The sequence below is a fragment of the Rhipicephalus sanguineus genome, chromosome 1, assembly GCF_013339695.2.
Source record: "Rhipicephalus sanguineus isolate Rsan-2018 chromosome 1, BIME_Rsan_1.4, whole genome shotgun sequence".
Taxonomy (NCBI): domain Eukaryota; kingdom Metazoa; phylum Arthropoda; class Arachnida; order Ixodida; family Ixodidae; genus Rhipicephalus; species Rhipicephalus sanguineus.
Window position 1 is genome coordinate 106440914 of NC_051176.1, and position 27818 is coordinate 106468731.

The following is a 27818-nucleotide window of genomic DNA, read 5'->3' on the forward strand; positions in this document are numbered from 1 at the left end:
CATGTCACCGCCCCGTTATAAAGGGGACGCTCATAGCATCCATCCATCCATGCCGCTTCGACTGCGGATGAGCTCCGCTTGAGCTCCAAACTACGCTCAGAGGACGAACGAAAGAAGGAATGCATCACTGTGAAAGTTCAAAGGCTGTTAAGTGCCAACGAAAGCCATATTATACAACGAAAACTCTGCCGGCAATTTCGTAGTGCGCCCTTCAATACCGCACGCATGTATTCTTTTTTTCTCCTCCTGTTATGCCCGCAGCCGCCAAATATCGTGATAAACACTCGGCTTGCGTTGAATATTATATCTGCGGATGCACAACAACACAATATTGTAAAAGCGGTGCTTTAATGAAGCAATGGACTTGCACTCATCTTCACAGCCGGCTGACACAAGTGTTCTGGCACTAGATAAAGAACAACTGCAATTTGAGTTGTTCAACCATCGGAAGCACGTATGAGACATTTCTTTATATGTCAATGGCTTGCTTTTCTGTCACATATCGCTGCTAGAGTGAACCTAATTATCTTTAGGCCATCAGAAGAGAGAAAGCAACACAAGAGCGCTCTACTGGAGGCTCTCACTGCAATATTATTGGCAGAGTTTTCGTTGTATAATATGGCTTTTGTTGGCACTTAACAGCCTTTAACTTTCACAGTGATGCATTCCTTCTCTCGTTCGTCCTCTGAGCGTAGTTTGGCGCGCAAGCGGAGCTCATCCGCAGTCGAAGCGGCACTCATGTAATGTGAGCGCCCGCAGCATCGAGCGGCCGCTGCTGCGGGTTTGTCAAGCGGCTGATCGCACGACAAAGCTTGCTGAACCATGACACCTGGCAGCGCATTTGTTGGTGTGGAGCTGCTGATTTGTGATTATGTCACGTACAAGTATATTGAACAACTTATATCCGAGTTTCAGCACATAACGAACGACGCGGCCGCTAGGCTGACTTGGTCACAGTTGACGCATTATAACTTGTTAGCAACCAAAATAATGCAACGTTTTTTTATGCAAAATGATAGATGACGTCCTTGACTTCAATCAGAGGATCTTTTTTTTAATTCAAAATGGCCTTTTTGAGAAAACTATTTTCAAAATTCGGCGTTTTTGGTAAATCACTTAAGGCTCATTCACACCGAAGGCGGGGCGGCCGAAGCGGCAAAGCGGTGAGGCGGAAAGCGGCAAAACCTCCTCTCCAGGCGGCGAAAGCGGGGCGGAAAACGAGGCGGCAGGTCCGATCGCTCTCGGACCAATTTTTTGCCGCTCGCCGCTACTCGCCGCTTTGCAGCAGCCAATCAGAACGCGCTGCGGCGGTGGCGCGGCGGTGGTGCGGGTGTCTCTTTGGGAGAAGCCGTGCCACGTGATAGCGACACGTGCGCTAAAGCGCGAGAGGCCCCGCCTCCTCGGCCGCGCGGGCAGCCAAGAGAGCCATGCGGTCTGAACAGGTACGCGCGCTCGCCGCCTCGCCGCTTTGCCGCCCCGCCTTCGGTGTGAATGTACCTTTACGCCTCAGCCCAATTATCGAGTTTTCGAGCGCAATAAAACCACGAAGATTATTTTAAAAGAGAGCGAAAGTATCAAAGTTAACATGTACCGATTTTTATTATGCTTACTTTAACTTGTTTGCAGCAATAAATTCCTCAAACACAGGCATTTTGTGCGATTGGCCAAGTTTGTGATTTTTGGTTCAAAAGTAATTCGACACGCAAGGAAAATAATAGACTCATATGATTGTATTTCACTTGTTCTTTGACGGGAATAAAATATTGTGACCAAAAAGTGCACCGTTTATTCCCTAGGTGCGCTCAAAATTCAGAAATCGCGAAATTGGCGGAAAAGTGTTTTTTGCGGTCGAAATTTGTATATCTTTTTTTCAGGCGAACAAAATTTTTTTTTCGCGAAACTAACTTGAAACCATTGTTCTGGGTGTAATGCCTAGACATACAGCAAGTTTCATCAAAATCGGGAATGGTGACCGGGACCTCGTGTTCGATCTTATCTGGACACACCCTGCTGTGTCCGTGGCGTCCGAGATTGCACTGGCAGGCAAATGTGCCCCGCTTAGATCTCAGAGGCCTCATTTTGCCTACAGGCCACCAGGTTCGCACAATGGTTTTACTAACGAACTGCTGACCCTTCCTGTCTACCAAACTGTGTGACTCTTTCATTCGCACTGAAAACTGAACGACGAAGTCGGATTATGAAAAAAAAAAAATGAGCATTTAATCGTCGTGAATCCTACGATGCACACAAAGTGGTACTCCATTTTATGAAAGCTTTGCAGCTCGTCGTGGCGGGTACGGGAAGGACTAGGTTCGGAACAGCGACGGCACTGCAGGGGAAGGTAGGAGCATGGTACCTTGTGACGCTTTATTGCTGTCCCTCGTTCCGACGCTCTGCGATGATATCGCAACCTACATGCCGGCGTTGGTGTTAAATAATTTCAGACGCTATTTTTTTGCATATCATTGAAGCGACTAACGAGGAGTGAACGTAATTCGGAGACCACTTCTAGGCCTGAGCACCATTTCACTGACAATCTCGACTTTGTCACGCTGATCCAGCGACTTGATTGTGAAGTGTCGCAGAATGTTCGCAATGACGATCTTCTCTTCAGCGAGTGCAAATTTTTGTCCTGTGAACAGAAGACAAGAGTATTTTTTGCTGAATCGCACTTTACTCAGCAATAAGGTCATACAAAAATCATTTACATGATGATACATGTCCGAGCGCACAAAAACACATGAACGAAGTAAAAGGACACCAAGGACACCGGTTCAGAAGAACGCTAGTGTTCTTGGTGTTCTTCTCTACTTCGTCCGGGTGTTTTTGTCGACTCGAAGATGTATTATCATGCGATTCACAACCAACTAGCCCGGTCGTCTATATTTAGCAAATCTGAGTTTGCTTCATTAGTGTTATAGCACAGATGTGTAGGGAACAAGAATGAACTGAATTTTTAAACACCGTTTATGACTCAGGAAACTGAGATTATGATGAACGTCTTTAGCCACGATATTAGGCATTTCCTTCTGTGGAGATCTTCCTAAAGTGATACGTTTTATTGCAATAGCAATTATGTGGACAGTGGAGGCGAAGAACATAAGACGCGCAGGGCAATGTAATCAGCAAGTATGGGGCACTACAACTGACACGAATTTAAGCAAATTATTTGTATTGCAGAAAAGAATAGCGCGTGCCCTCGAAAATGTACCGTACGATACACGCACCGAACACTTATTTGACACATCTAAAATTATCAAAGTGCACGAAGCTAACAGCCATCGACTTCCGCAGAAGTTTCATTACATGAACAGGAAAAACGATCCATCCCTTATTAAATTATATTCTTTAGAAGGACGCGTTACCTCACGTTCCGCAAGAAACACAGAACGCTGTATAGTGCAGCGTTTTAGAACTAATTACAGCTCACAAATGTTAAACAACAGCTTGCCAAGGCTTTTGAATGCTTACAATAAATCTGGAATCGATATATGTGCCCTTACCCCATCAGAATTTTCTCGCCTTAATCAGCAGGACTGATATTCTTATTTCATACTGTCACCTATTTCAGATGTGCGGATCAATTGAGTGTATAGCGTCTTGTATACATTTCTATTAGGCGTTATTTTTCTATGTTGCGTGGAATATGCGACTTCTCTGCGCGTAACTGTTCATTTTGGACAGCTCTTTCATTTCTGAAGTGTCACCCAGTGTTTCTCGTGTATTTTTGCAAAATTGTGTATATCCTGTATTTTTGTCTCAGCTCGAGGCAGCTCCGCGCTGCCCACTGGGTCCTGTGATCCTAGGAGGCAAGACGTGGGCAGCAAGGTGTTTTTTCAAGCTGCAGTTGCAGCTGTGCTGTGCTGTCTCTCTAACTTGGAAATAAAGTCAGTTCAATTCAATTCAATTAGGGCGTAATGTGGAACATGACGACGACGGCAGCGTGGCGTCACGTTACGTATAAAGTCCAAATTTATAACATCGCCCTGCGCGTCGTACGTTCTATGTGCCAGTGAAAGCGTGCGAAGGCTGCCGGTGGTCGCGGCTTAAGCAGAGATGAAACGCGGCGGCCATGTCCGTCGCGCAAAGGCGCGTGGAGGGATGCCGAAGGGGAGGGGGGGGGGGGCTGCGTCGCTCCGGCAGGCGAACTTTGATCAAACGGACGTGGCCGTGGGCCCTCGCGCGCGCGCGCTATCTCGACGGATATTAGCAGACGGCTCATACCTTAGTACGTGCTGTTCTCTCACGTTTTACTTTACGCTGAACCGATCGACAGCACGAAGGTCGCTTCGCTCGCTGGAGCGGCTGTGTTCCCTTACGCCAGAGTTTTGTAGAGTTACGGCTGATCGGATACTAAAGGAGCTAACTGCTACCCTTACTTCGTGTAACATTCACTTTTGTTTCTTTCGCATCCATTTACTTTGCCCTTGCGGCGAAACTGTGACTTGTTTTGTTCATGAAGAGATAATTTCATAATGAAAAGTATGCCATTATGCATTTGACATGGATGTGGTTCACTTGGCATGGATAAATGTACTAAAAATATCTCAACCTCATAGGCTACACAACATGAATGTAAAAAGCGTAGAATGTAAGCATGGCGTTGGCAGACGAGCGTAGAGCGAAAATGTTCCCTAATGCAATAATAGAACAGCGCTATAAATTGTGTTGCCAGTCGGTCTAAAAGCAACAAAACGAAGAAGCGAAACGCGCATGGCCTACTGGTCAAGATGGTCTTGCGCACAATCTGGCATGCTGGGAATCACCATAAGGGAATATGATAATGAGTGCCTCGAACGAGGCACTGCGACCAGATCAACGCAAAAAACAAATGCTTGCGGAATTTCCAGGTTCTAGAAAAAGCTGGCATAGCGACAGGGGTAGTACAGCCGTTTCGCAGTTGAGCTCCAAAGCATTTCGGTGCAATTGTTTAATTGGATACATTTCTTCATTTGATTTTTTTTTAGGCTTGGTTATTGCGGCTCGCACCAAGCAACAGGAATATTGTCGTTTATATTGGTAATATTCGCCTGTGATATGAGGTGTTCCAGATGAGATTGCACACTAAACAGAAATTGCTATCTGACAGCTCGTCCGTGTCCATAAAACCCCAGCTGATGGCGCCTTTTCAAAAAGAAGAAGCGCACAAATAATTGGGGAGTCGAGCTAGCAAGCAAAAATTTGTGTTTCACAATCAATGTGAATTCATTGACTCACCGATGCAGTTTCGGGGTCCCGCCGAGAATGGAACGTAAGCGAACGGGTGCCTTCCCTTCGAGTTTTCCGGGAAGAACCTTTCCGGATGGAACTCTTCCGGCTTAGGAAATACTTGGGGATTCCGATGTAAGAAATAGGCCGACATTTGTACTATTGTTCCAGCAGGAAGGGTGGCTCCATCTTCGTAGGCAAGTCGTGTGTGACATATGCAAGAGAGTACGGGAAAATACTTATTTTTGTCCAGCAGGTAACACTGAAAATGAGTGGCTGCGGACCTTACCTATTTCGAATGGTTCTTCGCATGTTCTTGCAATTATTGGAACAGACGGGTATATGCGTTGAGCTTCCTGAATTCGAGTAAAAAAGTAAAATTTATAGCTTTCTACAAAATATTTTAGATGGGACTGTATACCTTGATGGCGTACTCCAGGTACTTCATCTGTCTCAGGTCTTCGAAGCTGACATAACGCTCTTTGTCCTCACCAAAGATTTGGTCCAGTTCCTCGTGAATCTTTTGTTGCTCCTGTGGATGGTGGCCTATAAGGAAAAGTGCCCAGCTTATCCCCATTGCTGTTGTATCGTGACCCTGGAAGCAAGAAAATGCACAGATGTGTTACCGCTCTTTTTAAGCAGCGCTCTGCTGCTGCACAAAATGTTTGCTAAGGGTGTGGACCTATCACGTAAGGCGGCTGTAAAGATGTTCTGCGCCATGAACTCAGATCCTTATAAATGTACCTTAAATCACATCATTTACCGTCCCCTTGTTATACGTTGTGATATCATTGCCTTACTGTCCATAGATCTTATGCTTATTCTTACTCACTCACTTCGATAAGCTGTGTCAGAAGCCCCAGCCCCAAAGGCTTCATAAAGCTTGCCCATACGCACTTTACCTATTAATAACTGTCTCACTCCGCAACCCGATATGGCGGAAGAGATTCTGGCACCACACGCGAACGGGGTTGGCTATTAGTAATGCTTATTAGTGTCGTATGTCAAAACGCAGGTGACCCGGTAATGTCTGTGTCGTTAATCTGTCCTTCGTTACGCTTACAAACGGCGAGTCTGGCAACCGGCTGACCCAAGATGAGCATAACTATATAGGTGGAGGAATGCTTTGCAATGTCCTCGAAAGTACGCACATACAGACCTCAATCACGACTTTTCTTTTTGTGCGTTTTAGTTTCGCGTCGACTGCGAATAGCCTGTAAAGGCATCTAGAACAAGAGCTTAAAGCAGTCCTCAGCCGCGCTGTCTTTTTCATTCCTCATGAGTAATTTACAGTAAGCATATCAAAATATTGGCTAAGAGACCATTTAAGCAACCTTTAGCGTCTTTACACCACCGATATTTGTTTATTAAAACGCGTACTGAGGCTGTTCGAATTTGATCAGAACCCCTATCATCAAACCGACGGGGCTCCCATTCCTCGCGCATGTGCCCTCGCGTCGGAACATAGGAGCACACAAAACGTATGTGAAGCGAGCTCATCCCAAGTGACCCGAAGGTTCTCTTCCATGGCACTGGCTGTCGGCAGCAGCAACCTGTCGACAGGTTGCTGCTGCAATTAAATATTTCGATGGCCAAGTAATAGTTTAAAAATTAAGCATTGCTCCGTTTTACCTTCCCATTTTAGCTGCAAACCCTTTTTCCTTAGCTTACGTATATGTTTGAGAGTAAATTGGGAGCAAGTTCAAAACTATCTCGTTTATGCTTATCGTCAGCAAGACTAGAATATCCTTTTTTTCATCATTATTTTGTTTCAATGTTTTCTCATATAGAAGCATAGGCGTGCGCAAAGGGGGGGGGGAGCAGGGGGGGGGGCGGCCGCCCCTCCTAATCATCCTAAGAGGGGGGCGCAAAATTTGCCCCGTACATTAATCCTCCTAGTCACCTAAGAGGGGGGGGGGGCTCAAAATCTGCCCCATACGTTGACTTAGTAGGGTGGGGGGGGGCGCTGCGATGAACCTTCGCCCCCCCTGATGGGGAACCCTGCACACGCCTACGTATGGAAGTGCACGTCTTCTATAACCCTCGAACAGTCAGCGCTTGCGATGTCATGAGTAGGCACCAGCGACTCTATATCATCTGTTATGTGCGTGTGGTAACAAGAAGTGGCGCAGCGAGCACTTGCCACTACGAACAAAAGTATGTGTAGGATAACGACGCTAAAAATAGTCTTGTGACTCTTATCGACTTTCTATTCAGCGAGGTGCTGGATGAGTACTTCAGTGTCATCAGCGTCCCCTTCCCACCGCATTTCCCAATCCTATGTCGCAAATAAAGAAAACGAAAGGCGCAGAGCACGAGCATCGGCCGCGAGCGCTGGCTCGCTCAGTTGCTTCCGTTCCTTCGATTTGGCAAGACAGTCGGGTCTGGGTCTGATCCCCGTCCTTTCGTTACATCCTATTCCATCTGCCTACAGATGCTAGAAATGAGAGGACTGCGATGCATCCCTTGTGAAGATATTTAATAATGAGATGTTTTTTTTTTGTTTTTAACAAAAGAGCACCTTTCTTCTTGTTATGTGCATTTTTAACTTCTATTTCTTCCATTTTCGATGAAGTCAAACACAGTATCAAACAGGAGCCACTGAATCACTGACTATTACTTAGTCCCAACTTCTACTTATGAGGTGAAGGTAACACCTTGAGACAAATCGGTTTCCTAAGGCTATCATACACTGCGCAAGACTAAATACAACTTTTTCTGCCAACGAAAATTCGGACAGGTAGATTCGTCTTGGTGTCTTAGGCACCTATGTACGTCTCTGTCTCTTTTCGTTCATTTTAACGTCGAAGATATATGTGAGATATATAGGCGCACAACTTTAGCCAAAACTCGCCGGTTAAACCATGCCTGCCGCAACACCGCAATCGCAACCGTCACCACAGGCAGCAACTTAATCAATGGCACTGACAAAGTTGCCGACGAAAGCTTGAACTTTAAAAAGTAAGAACGAGAAAAAAGTTCCTCCTGGCGGAGTTAACTCACTTCAAACATAAAGGTGTCCACTTCTTCTCGTATATCTTCTTTAGTGATGTACTTGTCATTCTTGAGATGTTCCAGAATGAGAAGATCCAGAAAAGGCCTCCTTTTTTTGGCCCTAGCTTCAGATTCACTGGAGCTGTCGAGCTTTAAGGTGCCTTCATTGACTTCTTTTTCCAACTCCTTTTTTCTCTCTTCAATGACCTATTAAGAAATAAAGGAAGTTAAATGCTCTTGACTGGGAAGCACTTGCCTGAGTTTAGGCAGGTATAGTTACACATTAGGTGGAAATAATGACTTTTTTACTTTACTATAAAAGTGTTCAACTGTGTGGAGAAAACAGCTCTCGACCCAGCACGCCACAATCACCGCCGAGATGCTTTTCTCCTTTCCGGCTTTCGCGATACGGCGTTGATGTGCTGGCGTTGCGTTTTGTCTGCAGGGCGTGTAGTGTTTCACTTTATCTGATCTTCAAAGTTCTTTGGGCTGTGTAGGCTCGCTCAAAATCCGCAGCAAAGCACTGCACAGTCTTGGGCTCTACAAGATCGGATGCCGAAAGAATGCGAACGTCATCGTGCGGGCGTCGCTGTATCAGCCCAGGCAGGTGTGTATCCTCGGCTTATTCAGCTTCTGTGGTCTCCCCACGTAAGAATATCAGTGCCATTTTTAGATGATGAGCGTGAAAAACAGCAGGAGTCATGCCTACATGATGTACGATGCGAGACCGGCCGCCCTTGGCACGCGGTGATACCCAGCGATGTGCTCAAAACTGTGTTCCTTTTTTCCCAGATAAATAAAATACAGAAGTTTGGTGCCGTGTTCTAAAAATGTCCGAGCGCTGGTAACCTTCTTAACTAAAAGCCCGCTTCAGTGTCATTCGTTAAATTTCTGACCGAATAGATATTCAATGTACGAATGCTTCACATCGCTAACAAGACTAAGTGCAAAATGTATTCTTGGTCGCGGCATAGTAAGGTTGTCACGTACTGCGAATAAATATACTGTATACCCAATTTCAAGTCGCACAGCCTCTTAAAGTCCATTTCTGAATCTTCTTGTTTATCTTTTAAATGGGAGTGGTGGTAGCTGTTCACACGTTCTCATGTTCAGATTCATGGGCATTTCTGCACGTTAAGCCAAGTTGTTCGTTTAATGACACTATGGCAAAGACGGAAAGGCGCCAGGAAGGTTTCTGTATATGTAACGCATCAACGCAATACCGGCAGCGTAAACCAAAGCAACTGATTGCCAATGCGGCGAAAGTGGCATGTCCTTTCGACTGCGAGACAAAGTGCAAGCTCACTTAAATATTGTCGGGGCGGATCTGAGGCATAGCAAGCCCGGTTGCAGTGACAGAGTGTCTCGTCATGGTGCCGCGCAGCAAATAAAATTCAGCGTCGATCGCTTTGCGCTTGAGTTGCGCTCTGGGTAGGGATGCAGAACTATCGATGGTACTATCGATACTATCGAGAGCTGAGTCACTATCGAACTATCGATGTTGAAAAATACTATCGATAGCGCTATCGACAGTAAAAAATTCGATGGTACTATCGATAGTATAAAATCGACAGCGCGGACTCCTGCAGAATAAACTTGGTTCCCCTAGCGTGGTACATAGTACAACCGGAGGAGTAGGCTGAAGGGCAAGAAAGTTAACATGACTGTGTTCTTCACCAGAGTGCTTTGCTGACACATGATCATAAAGTCAAACTGTTTAGCTGTAACGGAAAGGAAGCCTTTACATGTGTTGGGACTGCGCGGCTTCAAATTGATATTGCATTTTATGATTCCAACTTAAAAAAATGTCAAGAATTGTAAGGTGTGACTAGTTGCTCTTCTTGGATATGAATTTATTGATGGATATATTCCGCCATTTTCACTGCGGAAATAATTAGTTTCTCTGCCAAAAAATGCTCATAAATTAAGCGAAGCTGGTGGTAGGTATCGCAAATATTTTGGCAATATAGCCGGCCAGCAACCGCATCATTATTCACACCACTATCGATAGTATTGTCACGTGGTTCTGACGGGGAAGAATGCTACACCAAGACTGAGAAATACGGAGTTCTTTATTTGGGCGAACTTAGTGCCCAGAAAATCAAAGTCCAAAATACAATTAACTGATACATGCTGCGCGCTGATAGCGGCGGGAGGAGTCGTCGGCCGTTGAGTAATCTCATCATCGGTGGAACACGTCGTCCTTTATACATCCGTGATCAAACCTTCCAGCGTTATCGCTGGCGCTCGCGTAAGCTCTCGAATAAACTTGACTATTCGCGTCCGACGCGCAATCTTAACAGAATGATTTCAAACAATTGTGAAGCTTCTCAAATATTCCGGCGCGGTCTGCGTTCAACGTTCCTAACAGTTTGTGTGGGTGAAACCCGAATACAAAACAAAGCAATAAACACGCGGGGCAGTAATATTGCTGTAGTAATATTAACGATGGTACTACCGAGTGCACTATCGATAGTTTGTTTACACTATCGATAGTTTCAAAAAAAACTATCGATACTATGGATATCCAATTTACCGATAGTTCTGCATCACTAGCTCTGGGACTCGGAAGTTCACATGCCCTCGCGTGGACCAACACTAGCCGGTGAAGAAGGTTAAACATTACATTCGCGTCGTCGTTGTACTGTAAGATGCTTGACATCCACTTTGGTAATCATTGCAGACGGTTCGCGTTATTTTTTTTTCACAACTTACATTTTGCTTTACCTTACTAAGTCAACAAATTATTTCCTCCGCGCTTATGTTGACATTATGTGGTTGTGACTAAGAAAACTGGCTCTTCTCGTTCGTTGTGTAGCGAACGCATCGACTAAGACAGCTTTGATGCCTTCGAGTACAGAATACAAAACCTTACTGGTCTGCTGCCTGTAGCTATAGTTCACGTAGTAGGTGATACAAGCCGTTCAGAGGATGTGCCACATGCATCGACATGGACATGAATGACCCCTCCCAGCGTTTGATATCTACATATACGTGTACACAAGGACGTGGACGTTAAAACAGCCGCCGCCGTAGCTGAGTTGGTAGAGCATTGCACGTTTTATGCAGTGAGGGTATCGGTTTGCCTCCTTGAGGCGTCAAGCTGTGTTTCCGTCATTTTCAATTACCCGACTCTTTCTACGCCTCAAGTTCTCCTAGCTTCCCTTGGCTTTATTATTCGTTGGCTTCATGTGGTTAGGTTTTCATAAACACCGCGACATGCCAAGTAGCCACATACGACAACCCCGCATGCACAGTTTAAAGTGCTTGATGCAAATAACATTAAAAGTGAATGAAGCAGCGAGTGCACAGTGTGCTTACCTTTCGTGCAAAGGAGTGAACCACATCGAGACATTTGTGGAACTCCCGCCCAGACGCTGTGAGCTTGTACACAAAGTCGATTTGTAGAAAAGGCCTCATCGTTCTCTCCAAAAATAGCTCACCCAGCCTGAAAGACATTTTATTGTAAATATAGAAGGTTCAACAGGTCTATGATAGAGGGCGCTGGTCGTTTGTGCTCATGAGTATTTGTGTGCGCTACGTGCCACACAGTAACGAAGAAGGCACGCATGGATAAACATGGGACTCGTTTAGCACAGGATATGTACAGTACTCAAGGATTAAAACGCGACATCGTTCTTTTTAACGATTGCTATGAGCGATCGCTCGTGATAGCCGTGTCATGTCACTGCAGAACTGACCGCTCAAGATAATGCTGGCTCTGGTGTAAGTGTATACGAGTGAAAATTACGCCGATATGACACGAACGGCAGACGCTGGAAGCAAAATCACGCGCATTAGCTCTAAATTTTCGCCCTTCAGTCCGTGAGTAGTTTATGTACTTATAAACAGTGTAACTATAAGGAGAAAGATAAAAAATGAAAAAGGATTCTTTCACGCTCACAAAAACCTACACAATAAAATAAACGTAATCACAAAGCACTGCATATTAATATAGCTTGGGCGTTTTAGAGGTGTACGCATGGCATGCCGAAACCGGTTACTTCATTCTTAATCGTAAAATGCGTGTCCTTAGCCTCTCTGGTATCCTCGATGCCGGCACGCATAGAGTTTCCTATAGATACACTAGAGGGAACTCTGGCGCTGTCCATGGGAGCTGCAACGCATGGCGCTTCAGCCAGCATGAGAATGATGGGTAGTACATGGGTCTGTCTAAACTTCGTTCTTTCGGCTCCATTTGGCTCCGCGTCGCCTGCATCCGCTTTGTCGCAAGGCGAAGTTCAGCAAAAGTCAGCAGTTCCACGTCACCACTTTAACGTTTTTAGGCTCACCAATTCAAATCTGGTCATGAAGTTCACAACGGTCCATTCTTTTATCCGAAACGAACGTCAAAACAAAGCAATAAACAAAACCACAAGTGCGTTCGAAGCCGTAAGCACGGAGATTAGGCAAATCCGTGTACAACCCATAGAGAGAGAGAGAGAAAGAAAGCTCTTTAATGAAAAACAGAGAATTCTGCCGGCGTACCTAAAGGCGCCTACATGCTAATCTGCGTGTACAACCCATCATTCCCATGGTGGCTGAACGATCTGAGCGCCAGAGTTCCCTCTAGGTAATTGTAGGAAACTCTATGGCGGCACGTGCCAGAATCTCGGTCTCAGCCAAGCGCGGTGCGCATAGGCAAGTTTTACATTTCACGACAAGACGACATGGTTCAGAACAGCAATATTTCGTAGCCGTACATTAATACATCATTTCGCTTAACGTTTTCTTTACCGCAGGTAAGAGGAATGGGATAAATGACATTCGCGGCATATTGCGCAAGCACGTCTTCTATTATAAGCTCCACAATTTCTTGTCCAGCATGGCTTTCGTCTACTGCACAAGCAGGCATTTTAACTTTCGCGGAACGAAGAACAACACTGTCCCACCGTTTCTAGCACTGGCTATTTTTGGTGTACGCATCATAGTATGAATACGGTGTAAGAATTGGCTTCTTCTTATGCACATGTTAGTTCGTTGGACATTTTTACACAGATTCATAGCAGCCTAACTTCTAAGTATGCGCTGTTCCTCAATCAATGCAATTGTACGTTACGGCTGTGCCCAGCGATGTTGGGAGTAGAATTTGCACAACCAAATCGATATGCCTCCTATTTAGACGAGCGAGGTGACCATTCCTGTCTGCTGACAGCAGCCGAAAAGCCGAACCTCTAGAGCCCATCCTATATTGCAGTCGCGTATGCAGCACGTGATACGTAATCCTGAGCAAAAATAATTTTGAAGAATAGAAGATAAGTGAACATTAAGTTTTTTCTTTGCGCGGCTCCGTCGCGTACAGTTTAAACTTGCTTTGCATTAACTTAAAACGCGCACAAGCACAGCCGCATTCCATTTCTGGCTGAATATTATCATCAAAATAAATTGTTAACATTGTTCTCTTTTTCGGCAACCGCTGTGTTCCAAAATGTGGTCGCGATAGTGATCATAACTCTATGTAACAAGAACGAGTTACCCTTTCCCAAAGGAAATGTACAATCTCGAGAATGAGCGGTACCTGTTAACAGCGGCGACATATGGGCTGTTCTCATTGCTCTGAGCTGATATGGACGTTCCCATAATGGTTTCTGTGAAAAGAAAGTTCAACATACTATCATCTAGAAAGAACCAATGGCAATAAGACAAAACCTATGCTTGATAGAAAATGTTGTATACCTACCGCAAATAATGTCCAATGTGCAAAGGGTGACCTTGGGAACGACGTCAAAGTTTGCTCCACTCTGAGATAGCTTTTCCAATTTATTGCAGAGAATTAATGACTGGGCGTTTATTGTTGCCGAGAAGTCTTCCAGAATCTTAAAATGAAATGCTGGCGTGAAAAGCCGTCTCCGGGAGCGCCATTTGTCACCTGAGCTATTTGTGGAGAAAAGCAAGCAAATGGTAATATTTTTGTACCACCGGAACACTGGCTTGGTGCGTTGAATAATCAGCGTGCTCTTTGATGGTAAGCAGGCTGAAAAACTGCGCTGTGTGCACTAATACGTAGAATGCGTCTGGGCACTTGCAACCGTACATGCAAACATGGAACTGATGTTCGTGCGAAGACTTGTTCGTTGTGATATAAGCTCCGTCGCAGGGAACACAAGTGTTGCATCTGAGTTTTTTGCTAGTATATGCCACGCACTACGAAGCTCGCCAAAGTTTGACTGGGCAGTCTTAGCAGTTATCTGGAAACAGTAAAATGAGCACAGGCAGTATTCCTCTCTATCGTTCACTTTACCATAATTAACCGCCTTTGAGCTGCCGAAAAGCGCTTGCACGCCAGTAGGGCCCATTATGACTATTGCAGTCCAAGTTGTGTATATCACACGTGAGACGCAGCCGCCAGCATGCCTGCAATGTGTGAATAGTTCGCGCACTGGATAGGAGAAGTGACCGGTAAGTAAGTGTTAGGAGAACCACGATTTGGCCGAATTTCAAAGATAAGTCAATGAGACATTAAATAACTAAGGAAAAAATAAATTGTCTTTTTACTGTTCTTTCAGTAGTCAAAGCTTTTGTCCTAAAGTGCTTTGGAACTTTAAATGAACTATGAGCGCAATAAATATCATATGAAACTTAAACTTAGAACTCGGCTGCTTCAAATAAACAGGCATGTATCATTTGCATGTATATATAATGTGCTTTCATGTCTGGCAGTTGTAGGCGTAAGCAGAGGCCAGCGTGTGCAATAAGTTTCAGGATCAGCTGCCTTTAGCCTTAGTGAACGTGGTAAGCTCGAGAGATGCAACCACGGCACTACAGTGAAGTTCAATGGAAAACAACGACAGAGCTCTTTCCGGTGACTGAGCAATCCATACCTTGTGAGTAAGCCAGTTCCAAGCCAGCTGTGTAGTAGGTTATATTGAAGGCCCTTCGCCAAAATTTTGTTGCTAGACAGTATTTCCTGCGAGTAGAAAGGATCGCGTGTCAGGCTTCTTCGTGTGTTATTACAATTTCCAAAAGCCGCAAATATCAAATGCTCAACGAGTATCATCGACTGCAGCCATCGAATTTAAAGAGGCAAATTATTTCTCTTGAATTAGTAAATCAGCCTTCTACAATGCTGAGGTACAGCCCACTCGTACAGGCTAATACTGTCCTGAGAACACACGTCAGACATTTTGCACGTGCTCCCTGTCATCACCTTGCAACACTGCCTTCAGAGAGGCGCCAAGCATGGTTCTCTAAAACTATCGTGAAGTACAACGACAAACTTCCCTCGGGCTTCACCACTGCATCTAAACCACCGATGCCCCCTTGGTGTTTTATTCGACCCGCAGTTCAACTCAGTGTACCAGGGATCCGTCAAAAATCTGAGCTATCCTCACCTGTGCTGAATCAACTGTCTCTGCTTCTTTTGCACAAGAAGTATGCGGAAAGTGTACACGCGCGCACGCACGCACGCACGCACACACGCACACACACACACACACACACACACACACACACACACACACACACATATATATATATATATATATATATATATATATATATATATATATATATTACAGATGGTTCCACAAACATCTCGTGTTCGTCCGGTGCGGTGGTTGTCCCAGCAAGAGCTATTACCATCAGCTTTAGGACTGACCACTCCACGACGTCGACAGCTGCGGAACTAGCTGCTCTGCGCGCTGCAGTTTGTTTGGTCAATCGGGAACCACCTCAACATTGGTCTATCTTCAGCGACTCAAAGGCAGCCCTACAATCTGCGTCGCGGGCCATACGAACAGCTCGTATTTGAAATTCGATGTCTTCTCCATACTTCACATGAGAAAGTGCACCACGTGACGTTTCAGTGGCTGCCAAGTCACTGCGGCGTCATAGGGAACGAGCACGCCAATAATGCCGCTCGGGCAGCTCATGAAAGCACACAGAAAGATACCATCCCACTTTCAAGGTCTGACGCTGCCAGCAGTTTTCGAAGGCTTGCACAGGAGATCACGCTCGCTCTTGGTGCCCACCAAGCAGCCAAACCAACCGGACCAATTGTCAACGACACCTGTCCTCTTCGATGCATCTCTGTATGCCAACTGGACTCCGCCGACGAGAGGCCACACTGCTTTATCGCTTATGGCTAGTGGTGGCATTTACGAAATCCTATTCCTTTCGGATTGGAATGGCCGGCAACGCTCTTTGCGATGCCTGTCGAGGAGACGCTACACCACGTCCTGTGCGACTGTCCGGTATATAATGTTCAGAGACCGTCACTGGCGTTCTTTCTAGCGCACCTTGACAGTAGACAAATGTCCGTTGAAACAATTCTTGCATGTCGTCAACAGAAGACATCGCAGCTGAAGGCGACGAACGCACTGCTGAGGTTTTTAGGAGAGACGAACTTGGACAAGCGGCTGTGACAGAAATGTCGCGTACCACGCAAGAGTGACCGACTGATTCTGTGTGCTGTGTCATGTGCTATCTTTCTATCTTTCTCTCTCTCTCTTTCCTCTGCATCTTTAATTCTCCCCCACCCTGTTCCCATGTGTAGGGTAGCAAACCAGTTTTCCTGAACTGGTTAACCTCCCTACCTTTCCTTCTCTACTATTTCTTCTTCTCACAGTACAAATCTTCGCGCACGACAGGTTACCGTAGGTCGGACTCAGTTTGTCGCAATGTGTCAAATTGGGGGCACATCAACAGCAAATTGCAACAGGTCGTGACCACCCGATGTAAATATACGTTGCGGTGGAAGCGGTGACAGTGCACACTAGGTTTCCTACAGTTTCTTTTCTCACCACCATGCCGTGTTACCTTAGAAAGGTCGCAGACCTCACTTTGTGTTACAATTTCTGCTCATTGCACCAGTGTTCCATAAGCTTTTTCTTTATTTTATTAAAACAAAAATAGGCACAGGAGTTGCGGTCGCCCTTTTCTGCCGACGGCTGCCATTTTTCAAGTGAAGCCACGTGAAACTAATATCTAAGAACGAAGTGAAAGCTTGGTCGCCGCACTTCGCCCCGTCGAATTGCGGCGTTCTTGCATTTCGATGAGAGCCAAGTGCAAAGAACACTCATGTATTTAGATTTATGCGCACGTTGAAGAATGCCCCATGTGGTCAGCATTAATCCAGAGTCCCCCCTCTACCGTGATTTCAGCACGTAAAACCCCAATATTCAATATACTTCTTTACTTAAAAATTTCGCAGGCGTCTCTCGGGCTTCTAGAAAGCCGTCGGCTGCAGTGTCGTTGCTCGAAAAGCGTCATTTATGATATCTATGTGAATTCACGAATTATTATTATTATTATTATTATTATTATTATTATTATTATTATTATTATTATTATTATTATTATTATTTGCTTTGATCCAAGCGTTACAAGGCAAGTCAACGTCTTTGTGCAAATTGAGTAGTTGTGTTCAGAATGTGGGCTTACCATTGATGCCAACAAAAGTGGCGCCTGTAGGGTAGCTTATGGTCCGACGTAACGTCAGCACTCACCTTAAAGCACATACGTAAGTTTTGTCGAGACGAAATGCATGCTGAGTTGCGTTGATGTGCATGTCATAACTAGATATCGTTGGCGTATTTTCCCGTTTCGAACAACGCTTCACTAAAGCTTGCCGAGTCACATGAGTACATGTACAGTGTTTATTCCATTTATATAAAAGCGGATAGCCAACACTGCAACCGCAGTTGACATTGCCACAATATGACGCCTGCGTGGGGTGTTTTTCCTAAGAATTTTCAAGTACTGGCGTGACTCTGTGGTAGACCACTTGACTGCCGCGCAGAATGCATGCGTTGCACCGACTTGAATCGTGATTTGTGTTCCTTGCGTCCACCGGGATTTTTGGCTAGCCGAAAACGCCGCCGGGCCCGGATTTTCACGGACACAAGCTCCTTAACGCTATCGCGTTAAGGTTTCCAATGCCTATTCTTGCCGTTCCTGGGTTGACAGAAAGGGAATCAGCTGTGGTGCATACCCTTATTCCACGGGCCATGTTTTGCGGGTATGTGCCACACGTGACTGTGGGTGAGGGTATTTCGCGTACGCGACAGGCGTGTCATATTATTAAATGCGAAGCATTTCTTAGCGAACGCAAGGCACTTTTGGCGTTTCTTTCTTTCTTTCTTTCTTTCTTTCTTTTTATCTATCTATCTATCTATCTATCTATCTATCTATCTATCTATCTATCTATCTATCTATCTATCTATCTATCTATCTATCTATCTATCTATCTATCTATCTATCTATCTATCTATCTATCTATCCGCATACGTCTGGGTGCTCTCGTGATTGCCTCCTTAGCTTGGTGTAGACCAAAATTGGCATGGCAGGGTAATAGGGTTTGACGAACATGACTCTCTGGTCATGACATGAATAACATGAAAATTCTGTCGAGTACGTCGTCAAACACTCCAGACACGTGTGGCACATACCCGTATACATCTTGAATGAATAAAACGCGCGAAAGAACGAGGACGAACAGAAGAAACAACAGACCACGGCGCTGTGTTTCTTTTGTTCATCCTCGTTCTCTCGCGCGTTTTATTCATTCAAGATGGAATCACACCAACTTGCCCAGTTAAACGTTCTAATGCAATACCCGTATACCACGGGCCACGGTAAGCGGGTATGCGCCACAGGTGATTGACAGTTCATATCTTCCCAGGAACGCCTTTATTCCGTGAAATGCGCGGACACGCATTTATTCCGAGTATTCGATTTGGTTGCATTCACTTACTAATTATGCTACATAACACAGGATAATAATGCAATGGGAGCAATAACAATTGGAACATACCTCTACATACTCAGCTTTGTACACCGTGAGTAGAGGCGTGAATCCCACGTAGACCACGTGCCTGCCATACCTCTGGAATCGGGCATGTAACCCACATATTGCGGAGAAGATCACTGCGCAATGATGCAAGGAAAATACTTGAAATTCTTGAATAAATTGCGAAGGCCCGCAGCACATCAGGGTGATTCACACGTGTTTATATGAATCCCATGTGGAACATTGTAGAGCAGAAAAGAAAAATTGGGCTCATTTTGCTCTAGTGTACTTGTGCTGGTGACGTTCTCTTTTCACTGCTCTACATTTTTTATGGACCCGCCGTGGTAGCTCAGCAGGTAAGTTGTCAGGCCACTCTGCCCGAGGACGTGGGTTTGGGTCCCTCCTACGGCGGCCGCATATCGACGGGGGTGAAACGAAAGAACAGTATTTAGGTGCACGTTAAAAAAACCCCAGGAGGTCAAAATTAACTTGGAGACCCCAGTGTGGCTTGTCTCATAATGACACCGCTGTTTTGGCACGTAAAACCCCAGAATTTATTTGTCTTACTTTTTATGAAATTACGTGCAAGGAAATATAGCGACTTCTTTTCGAATTTTATGAGCAGATGAGCGTCTGTTGCAGTAACCAACACCGTAAAAAGCAAAAGAAGAAACCGCTAACGTTTTAAACAAAGAAACGAAAAATCGGGCACTTCCCCCTCGCGTATTATAACATGTGTGAGAATTCATTTAAATTCATAAGCTTTAAGAAGAAATGGTAGAATACAAGATAGAGAAGTACACTAAAGCGACAGAAAATATATAGATAAAATTATCAGTTTAAACTGATGCATTGTACTAGAATTCCTTCGTGCATGGGTTCTTATCTTCGTTATTTCTTTTCTCAGTATGAACATGTTTTGAAGCTTTCTCATCAATTAGGCGAAATAAGTCCTTTACTGGGGCACAAACACAAGTGGGCCGACTCGAAAAACGCTCTCCTCCATATTATGTACACGGGCGAGTAAGAATTAAGTAGAGTCGTCACCTAGATGGAATGTACAGATATACACAGTCATAAGTCATAGCGCGTTACACCTGCGGATACATTGGAAACCCACAGATGAACAGTTAATGTCTAAACAAGAGAATACGTTGTTGCGCAACACCTCTTTCCTACTTCTGCAGTCATCAGAATAACACATTCTGGTAAACCAATAGCCAGCTAGCTACTTGCATACCCCGACTCTTATAATTCAGCCATGTTCTTTTTTTATTCTGATGAAGGTGATACAGAATGTTTTATTGGTTTTCTTGAAGTCCTTTCTCGCGCTATTACTACACGGTTTCTCGTGCGCTGTTACTATACAAATTATAATTCATTGTTCTGGCTTCTACGATACTTGGCCATAGCATGCCGGAACTTCACGTGTCGTGAGACCTCGGCAACTGTCGAATATATACCTTCTGGGAGCCGCATCTACAGGATACTTCAGCGCATTGTCTACGGGAAAATTTGCTGCATTCATGTCGTCAATACTGCTGCAAAGTACTTATGCCTAGCTGGAATAATGTCCCAAGTATCACAGTCAGTGGGCCCGAGAAGCAACGTAAGTTGTGTGGAAGCGCGCGAAATTGGCATCAGCAATCAGTGGTCGTTGTCGTGTTACTCTAAGGTTACTCGGCCATCTTGCTATGTTCGGCCGCATGTTCAGTGTTTCACGTTTGATGTATCGCTCATACTCAACTCTTTATTTTAATGACTACTGCGTGGACGTTCTGCGACCCTATGTGGATGAAGTGCGGTTCACTTACCACGTTGTTAACGACGCGAACACGACTCAACACTGACAGGCTTCTCCCATCATGCATCAGTGATGAGTTCAGTAATATTTTCCAGGCGTATTCTTGAATCTCGCTAGAGGCTCATAGTGATGAGAAATCTTTCAAGAAGGATCGTCGCTGTAGCCTATTCCGTGTTCAACAACGACTGTTCATGACTGCAAGCCTCCATCTTCCCCTAAACTTCTGGCTAGAGGCTCATGTAATCCAAGAGAGGAGCACATCAGAGAAGTTCTCGATTCGCGACACGGTGTTACTACTAGGAGCTATCTATTTTGACGCAAATGCCTACCTTTCTAAGCGCAGAAAGTCACATGAAGATATGTAATGGAAAAACGTTCACCTTCTCTAGTACAATTATATCGCATCCCGTGGCTCCTCCATGATGCCACCATTATAGGAGCATTTGCAAATGCATTTTTTACTCGAACGCGAAGGACTATCTCTCGTTGGTGTAGATATCGTAGGCGGCTGCTCATGCCGAGAAATTTTGTTAGTCCTTCCGCCATCTGAAGAATTTTATTGCAATACTCAAGCCAGGCCCGCAGCCAGGAATTTTTTTTTCGGGGGGGGGGGGTTACGTCAGTGAATCTTAACAAGCTTCAGCTAATAACGTGCAGAACGTAGTACTTCCTTGTAATAGCATGCCCATTTATGACACGTAGCGACAACTCCCTTGCTGTGTTTGCGCTGTGTTTTGATCAGAACCAAATACTATTCAGCCAATCCAAGTGTGTCTAAGTACTCGTCTTTTTTTTTTTTTTCGAAAATTGTAAACACGAACTCACTTGTGCTGAACCTGATAGGTGAGTCGGGCGGTGAGCAGGCCTTAAACATTATCCATAATCCTTGAAAAGGCACCTGCTCTTTGCGGTGAGGCAGGTGCTTGAGATGCTTGTATGTTTTCCACTGTACCCTTCGGGCAATCCAGGCGATCACTCCAACGAATAGAATAGCGCCAACGAGAGTCAGTGCAGTGCCTTTGAGGAAGCACGAGGCAAATTCAAGGACACCGCTTGGCACGAGATACTGGATCATCATTGATGTGTCTGCTGCAAGAAAGTGTACAGAAATAATCAAAGATTATTGTCAGTTTAAGCGAAGCGTATACTGCTTTGTATCAAGTACAAGCTCGTCTCTGTCTTCTTTTCTTTTCCAGTCTAACTGACGCGTCGTCGTTTGGTGTTCCACAGCTGCACAAATCGCATTGAGACGAGCGACTGTGCTTGAACATCGTCTCAAGGGTGTACTACCTCGCTTTTGCTGCTTATAGCATAGGGTTATGGAACAAGCAACGCCAAAAATATTCTTGTCACCTACGTGAGCTGATACCGAACGTCGTAAAGCCAGAGCTGCAACTATATAAGAAGGGACGTCAGACACGGACGGTATCAAACATGTACAGGTTATGGATGAACCGAGCAAATGTCTCAAAGCGTTAGCTTGCACGTGGGAAGATATATTCATATATGCGTGACCTCGTCCCCCCCCCCCCCCCCAAACACACATTTTCGCGCATATGAACGCTCACATTAACGAGTCGCAAGTGAGGACACAACTGCGATCTGCAAAAGCAAAAGAACGCCCAACGGTGCGGAAAGTGCAGCTTTAGTGCATTTTCATTGCAGCTGGGGTTACAGCACTACTAGGCTTCGTTAAAGCAAACACGAACTTCATTTGCGCCTCTAAGATTAGAGGCAAAACAAACGGCCCGCACCCTGCCGTCCTTCCTCATATTTTCTATTTCTCTCCCCTCGGCAAAAGCACGCAGTCGCCCTGGCAAACAGCGGAGTACTAGGCAAAGAAGCTTCGCTCCACAAATTTAATTGACATTCATCTCAACTGACATAATTGGCCGGTGATACCGTTCAGCGCCACGACAAACGGTATCGCAAAAAGATTAATTTAACGCCTATCGAGGCGTTCGCGCTTGCGCTTGGTGAGAACTGCTGAGCCTTGCTTGAGCTATATATATATATATATATATATATATATATATATATATATATATATATATATATATATATATATATCATTCTGATCGTTCGTATTTCACGAGGCGTTCTCAAATAAATCCGTGACCTATATTATAAGAGCCCTCCGCTCATTTCACTGCTTTGCGTTTGAGTTGTGCTCCTGTTGGGGGTGGGAAAGCTATAGGCCCAAGGAAGCAGGCTGCAATTGCTCTGTATTACGTCATACAATTAAGGTACATATTATTCACAATATGACTACAATGTGCAATACATTCAGAATATCTACAATAGTACAGACGTATTATAAATAATACAAAGTAAACAATAGTACTGACTTGTTGTCACTTCTTTGAGGGGCACCTCTTGTAATAATATGCCGCGGAAACAAAGGCAACCTTATCTCGTTGATTGCATCAGCCGCCGTTTCGTCGAGTTGGGATTGCCGACGCCGTCAACTCGACCGGGTCTATGTTTTGTCTGTCTGATAACCGTATCTTCCTCCTAGACTCGTCTCACTGCTCTATATCTTCTTATCGTCGCTCGTACCCCCTTCTTGGTATCTTCGGACGATGACGTAATCCAAATAATAAAATATGGAAGTTTTTTTCTCTATCTCTCCCTTCTCAGTCCATGCCTTTCTGGATCTTTTCTATATGTCGTTTAAACTGATCGTTTCTTGTCATTCGCGCGTTGCTCTGTGCATCGATACGCTAGCACTTGAGGTGAGTGCCCGAGCTCACCTCTATTCGCAGTTTCGCGCAAGCGCCTGTCGAGGACTAAAATATTAATAAAAAAAAACACTATCGAATGCTGCTAAGTTTTGTCCTTCTCTGCATGCGGCCCTCTCCTCTTTCCTTTTGTCTTTCACTTTCGTGGAAAAAGACACCGCTCACTACTAAAGGGTATTAAACAGAGATTCACGAGCCGTAATAAAAACTCGAAAAGTCAGATCGTTCGAGAGAACAGACTAGCGGGATATTGATGGCTGCCGCCAATATCCCGAGTCGGCACTCACGAAGAGATTTTGACGAAGAAGAGGAGGAGCCTTTACTGAGTGTCATGGCTATTTGTTCTCGCTCCCCTTCGAACTTTGGTCAGCTAGATTGCCTATAGCAGGCAGGCAGGCAGGCAGGCAGGCAGGCAGGCAGGCAGGCAGGCTGGCAAAGAACTTTATTATTATCCGGAGGCGGCGCTCGACCCCCTTTAGTGCAGGTACTTGTGTAACTGAATAAGCGTAGGCGTGCGCAGGGTTAGCCATTGGGGGCGGCAAAGTTTGAGCTCAGCCCTCCCCCCCTCCCCCATCTCAGTGGATGCAAAGACGGAAATGGGGCGATGACGTGTTTCTCACGACGGCTTGCTTCCAGCCATTATCGTCAATAACTTGCTTGGCTATTATCGTGCCCATTGAACAATGGCGGGACAGTTCCGACTAATAAAGACTTGGTGTCCGCTTGGTTGTTTAGGGGGTGCAGTCCCCCCCTGCCCCCCCCCCCCCTTTGCGCACGCCTATGTGAATGCGGATGAGGTTGTCTGTACCCTCGATACCGGCTCAAGATGACCTAAAAGGAAAGACTAAGTCATGCGTGATTAAGCATCTCGCGAGGAGGAATAGAAGGAAGCGTGAAAAAGGACTGATTGTGGGAGTCTTAAGTGACGCTTCTCTCGTACTTCAGACGCCAAGTATTTTAATGAGGCTCCTCAATATCGCTATCCGAAATTAGGCTATTTAGGTGATTCGGTGATTCGCTCTAGGTCGCTTTTTCAAACCGGCTGCTCACGTGACGAAATGCCCTTGCCAGATTGCACGGCTGTACATCGGAGTTGTCGCATTCGCGCCCATTTTTCCTCGAGTGATGCTTTTCTTAGGCTTGAAGGAAACTCTGCATTCTTGGTCACACGCGTAACCCCCGTATTATTAAACGAGCGTCGACTTGGAAGTTCGTCCTTCACCCGACACAGTTGATGGCGGCGCCACCGCCCGACTAAATAGACGTCGCGATTATCGAGCATTGCTGCCGATTATCACTCATACGAAGAGACCATTTCTGCCTGGAGGCGTCTCTGGCCTCGACATTTTAGAGTGAAGGAGAAGCGTTGAGTGGAAGGACGTTCATTCACGGGGGTAAGTCTTTCCTTTCATGTCATCTTGAGCCCGTTCGCGATGGAAGGATTGGCGAAATCGACGCACCTATGTACGGACGTGCAATCGGCAAGGGCATTTCATCACGTACAGCGAACTGGGGCGAATTTCCGAATCACGTGAAAGAGCCTAGTTTCGGATAGTGATACAGGGAAGCCTCCATAAAGATACTTGACGAGTTAAATACGAGTGAAGCGTCGCTTAAAACACACAAAATTAATCGTTTTTTTTTTATATACTGAAACGGCATAAAAAGAAAAAGACAAACTATACCATTACCGTTCACCGGGAGTTGCGCATGGCATAAAACGCTCGTCTTCTCAGCATGACCTTCGAAATAAAGAAGCACCCGCGGCTGCCCGTGGTGCGGTGAAATATCTCACAAGCAGTGCGTTGGGACTTAACGAGCGGTAACTACTGGGTGCATGTGAAGTACGCTTAGCTTTAGTGTAGGTAATATACAAAACCTAATCTGTTTGTAACAGAAATATAGCCAAAGTAATTTTCCATTGCATTTGGCGTTTATTGCCGTTAAGAAATTCGAAAGAAGCCAGAAGTAATTACAGACACCTCAGTTGTCATGGAAACGGATAGTATAACTATATTCACGCTCCGCACACTGTACCATAGCCGCAACGAGAGCCGGCCACAGGAGCTTCGCTATCCAACGCGTTGCAACGCGTTAGTGTTTCATTTAATGTGCGTTTCACGCACTCGGACCTCCTGTGCGCTCCTACCGGTTAGAGTACTCCAACACATAGAGGCCACTTCGAGTAAGCAAGCAGGAATAAAAACCGAACACTGACCGACATTATTATTGTTTGCTGGTTTAAGCATTATCCACGAGAAAAAAGAAACACATGAAACATTTCATAAATTATTGCACGCGGCGTCTGAAAGCATCCACCGCAGTGTACCTCCGTAGCGATCTTCAGGCGGGTTTGAACCCGCGACCTCGTCGCTGGTTCGAACCCGGCCACGACGGCCGCATTGTGATAGAAGCGGCATGATGAAATCCTATTGAGAGTTCCGTCCTTGAGGGTCACCGTGTTGTGTGCACAGATGCGATGGTTTTAACGGGGGGGGGGGGGGGGGGATGTATTTCACCTGGCAATATTGCCTTCCCTCACCCCTACGTGATAGAAACACCTGTTCCGTCACTACTTGAATGGCAAGACATGCATGATGCCGTTGAGACCACTTGCCCAACGTCATGTCTATGTAAATTCGCAGTGACTCACTAAGGGACAGTGGAACACTGCAAACAAACTGTAGAACGCTCCAAATATGTCAATGTGAATATCACGCCCAAAGCTTATGCAACTCAATTAATTTAGTGCAAGAAACGGATCAACCGTTTACGCCACACGTAAAATTGTTGCAATACATCCGAGCCTTTTGGCAAAAGTATACTCCCATACCACAGTGTCATTCAGAGTGGTGTATATTCATTTTGTCTAGCTAAGCTCTTTCAACAGATGCAATTTTACAGAAAGGCGATATAGTATAGCGTTGTAAATATTGGCACGCCAGTTTTCGAAATGCTGCGACTTTCCACCAATAAAAGAAAGTATGCCAGTACGAAGTGAATATCTGCTACTGCGGTTGCCATGTTTTAATGCATTATTTCTATTGCAACAAACCTCATCAAAATCAGTGCAGCGGAACCGGGCCAAACAAACCCTCGGCTATACCTTCACGTGACGTTAGGGATCATTTAAGAAGGCAGTGCAACCAAGTTTGCTTTAAATCATTTTCTGCATCATTTTGCTCTAAATAAAGGAATATATGTGGCGCTTTATATGTCGCTTTTCGACGAAAGAAAAAACTAACTACGGCCTACTAGAAAACAAAAACGTAAAATCGCGCATATGCCACGACAGTCACAAAAGAAAAAGGAAAAGACATAGCTCAGCATTTACAGTTTAATATTCTTCACGTAGTGGTCATGTGTCGAAGAAACGTGGGAGAGCGTCCGCTCTTACCTGAAACGGTGAGAACTGAAGAGCAGGTGCTGAAAGCGTATCCTTTTTTTTGCTCGCTTAGCAGTATGTCTGATTTGAAGATCACCACCTCTGCTTTTTGGCAGACGGTTTCGTCGTCCGATGGCACGAACAGCGTTTCACCACTTCCGCGAAACCTGCGCGAAGACGATAGACACGCGCACGTGACGCAGCTACAATCGCGCCCTTGAAGAAAACCTTAACGCAGAGCATCATGGTGCGGGCTCTCGCTCTTCCCTTTCCCTTCAACGACTATACGGTCGCTTGGTCGCGCAGATAAAGAGCGGGAGGGCTGATTGACTGGGCCGCCGTGAAGTGTGTAGGGCCCACGACAACGCTTTGCCAAGGGGGCGCTTTTGGCGCGCGTTGGTTCGACGCGTTGTTGCCGGCTGTTTTGCAAGAGGTCGGATAAGAAGGAAGAGCGATGGCGACACACGCAACCATAAATGATACGAGTCATGCTCGGACTCCTGGCCTGTGCGCGTGACGTTGTTTGAAACCTACGGCTCGCGTTTGGCGTATCATAAACGTACAAGAAAGAAACAAACAAATGGTCGCAGTAGAGCTTCACGGCGATGCATAAACCGTATTGTGGTCTGCCGTAAACGAAAGAAGGAAGGAAACGGGAGAGAGATGAAAGGCAGGCAGGGGTCAATCAGTTCAATATTACCGATATTATTGTTCTTTATTGCTGGAGGCAGGTGTATACTTATACAGAGGCAGACGAGGCTTGCGCATGCGTGTAACAGTCTTTTTGACGACGTTGCGCTTGGTCACATGTGTAAACGATCACAAGACGATTTAGAAAACAAGGTCGACCTGACACTTTCGCTGCGGTTCCCCCTTAAGGGTATACATCGTCCAATTTTTTTCACGTCTCTCGCAGCTGTCACCACCATGCTGCTGCTGTTTTTTTTTTTTTCCTTC

General features: G+C 45.4%; 2 protein-coding genes across 2 annotated transcripts in view; one reads left to right on the forward strand and one right to left on the reverse strand.

The window, feature by feature from the left end:
* Positions 1–27818, forward strand: part of LOC119395151 (cytochrome P450 4c3-like) — a 387183-nt gene that overhangs the window by 153560 nt on the left and 205805 nt on the right. The window lies entirely within an intron of this gene.
* On the reverse strand, positions 2398–27034 carry LOC119395103 (cytochrome P450 4c3). Its single transcript, XM_037662398.2, has 12 exons — positions 26874–27034; positions 21561–21824; positions 18956–19068; positions 15024–15109; positions 13883–14076; positions 13721–13790; positions 11524–11650; positions 8212–8409; positions 5630–5803; positions 5498–5564; positions 5218–5397; positions 2398–2632 (listed from the first exon to the last, which is right to left on the reverse strand). Exons 2-12 carry the CDS (start codon positions 21811–21813, stop codon positions 2475–2477), a joined length of 1620 nt encoding a protein of 539 aa, XP_037518326.1. The 5' UTR covers positions 21814–21824; positions 26874–27034; the 3' UTR covers positions 2398–2474.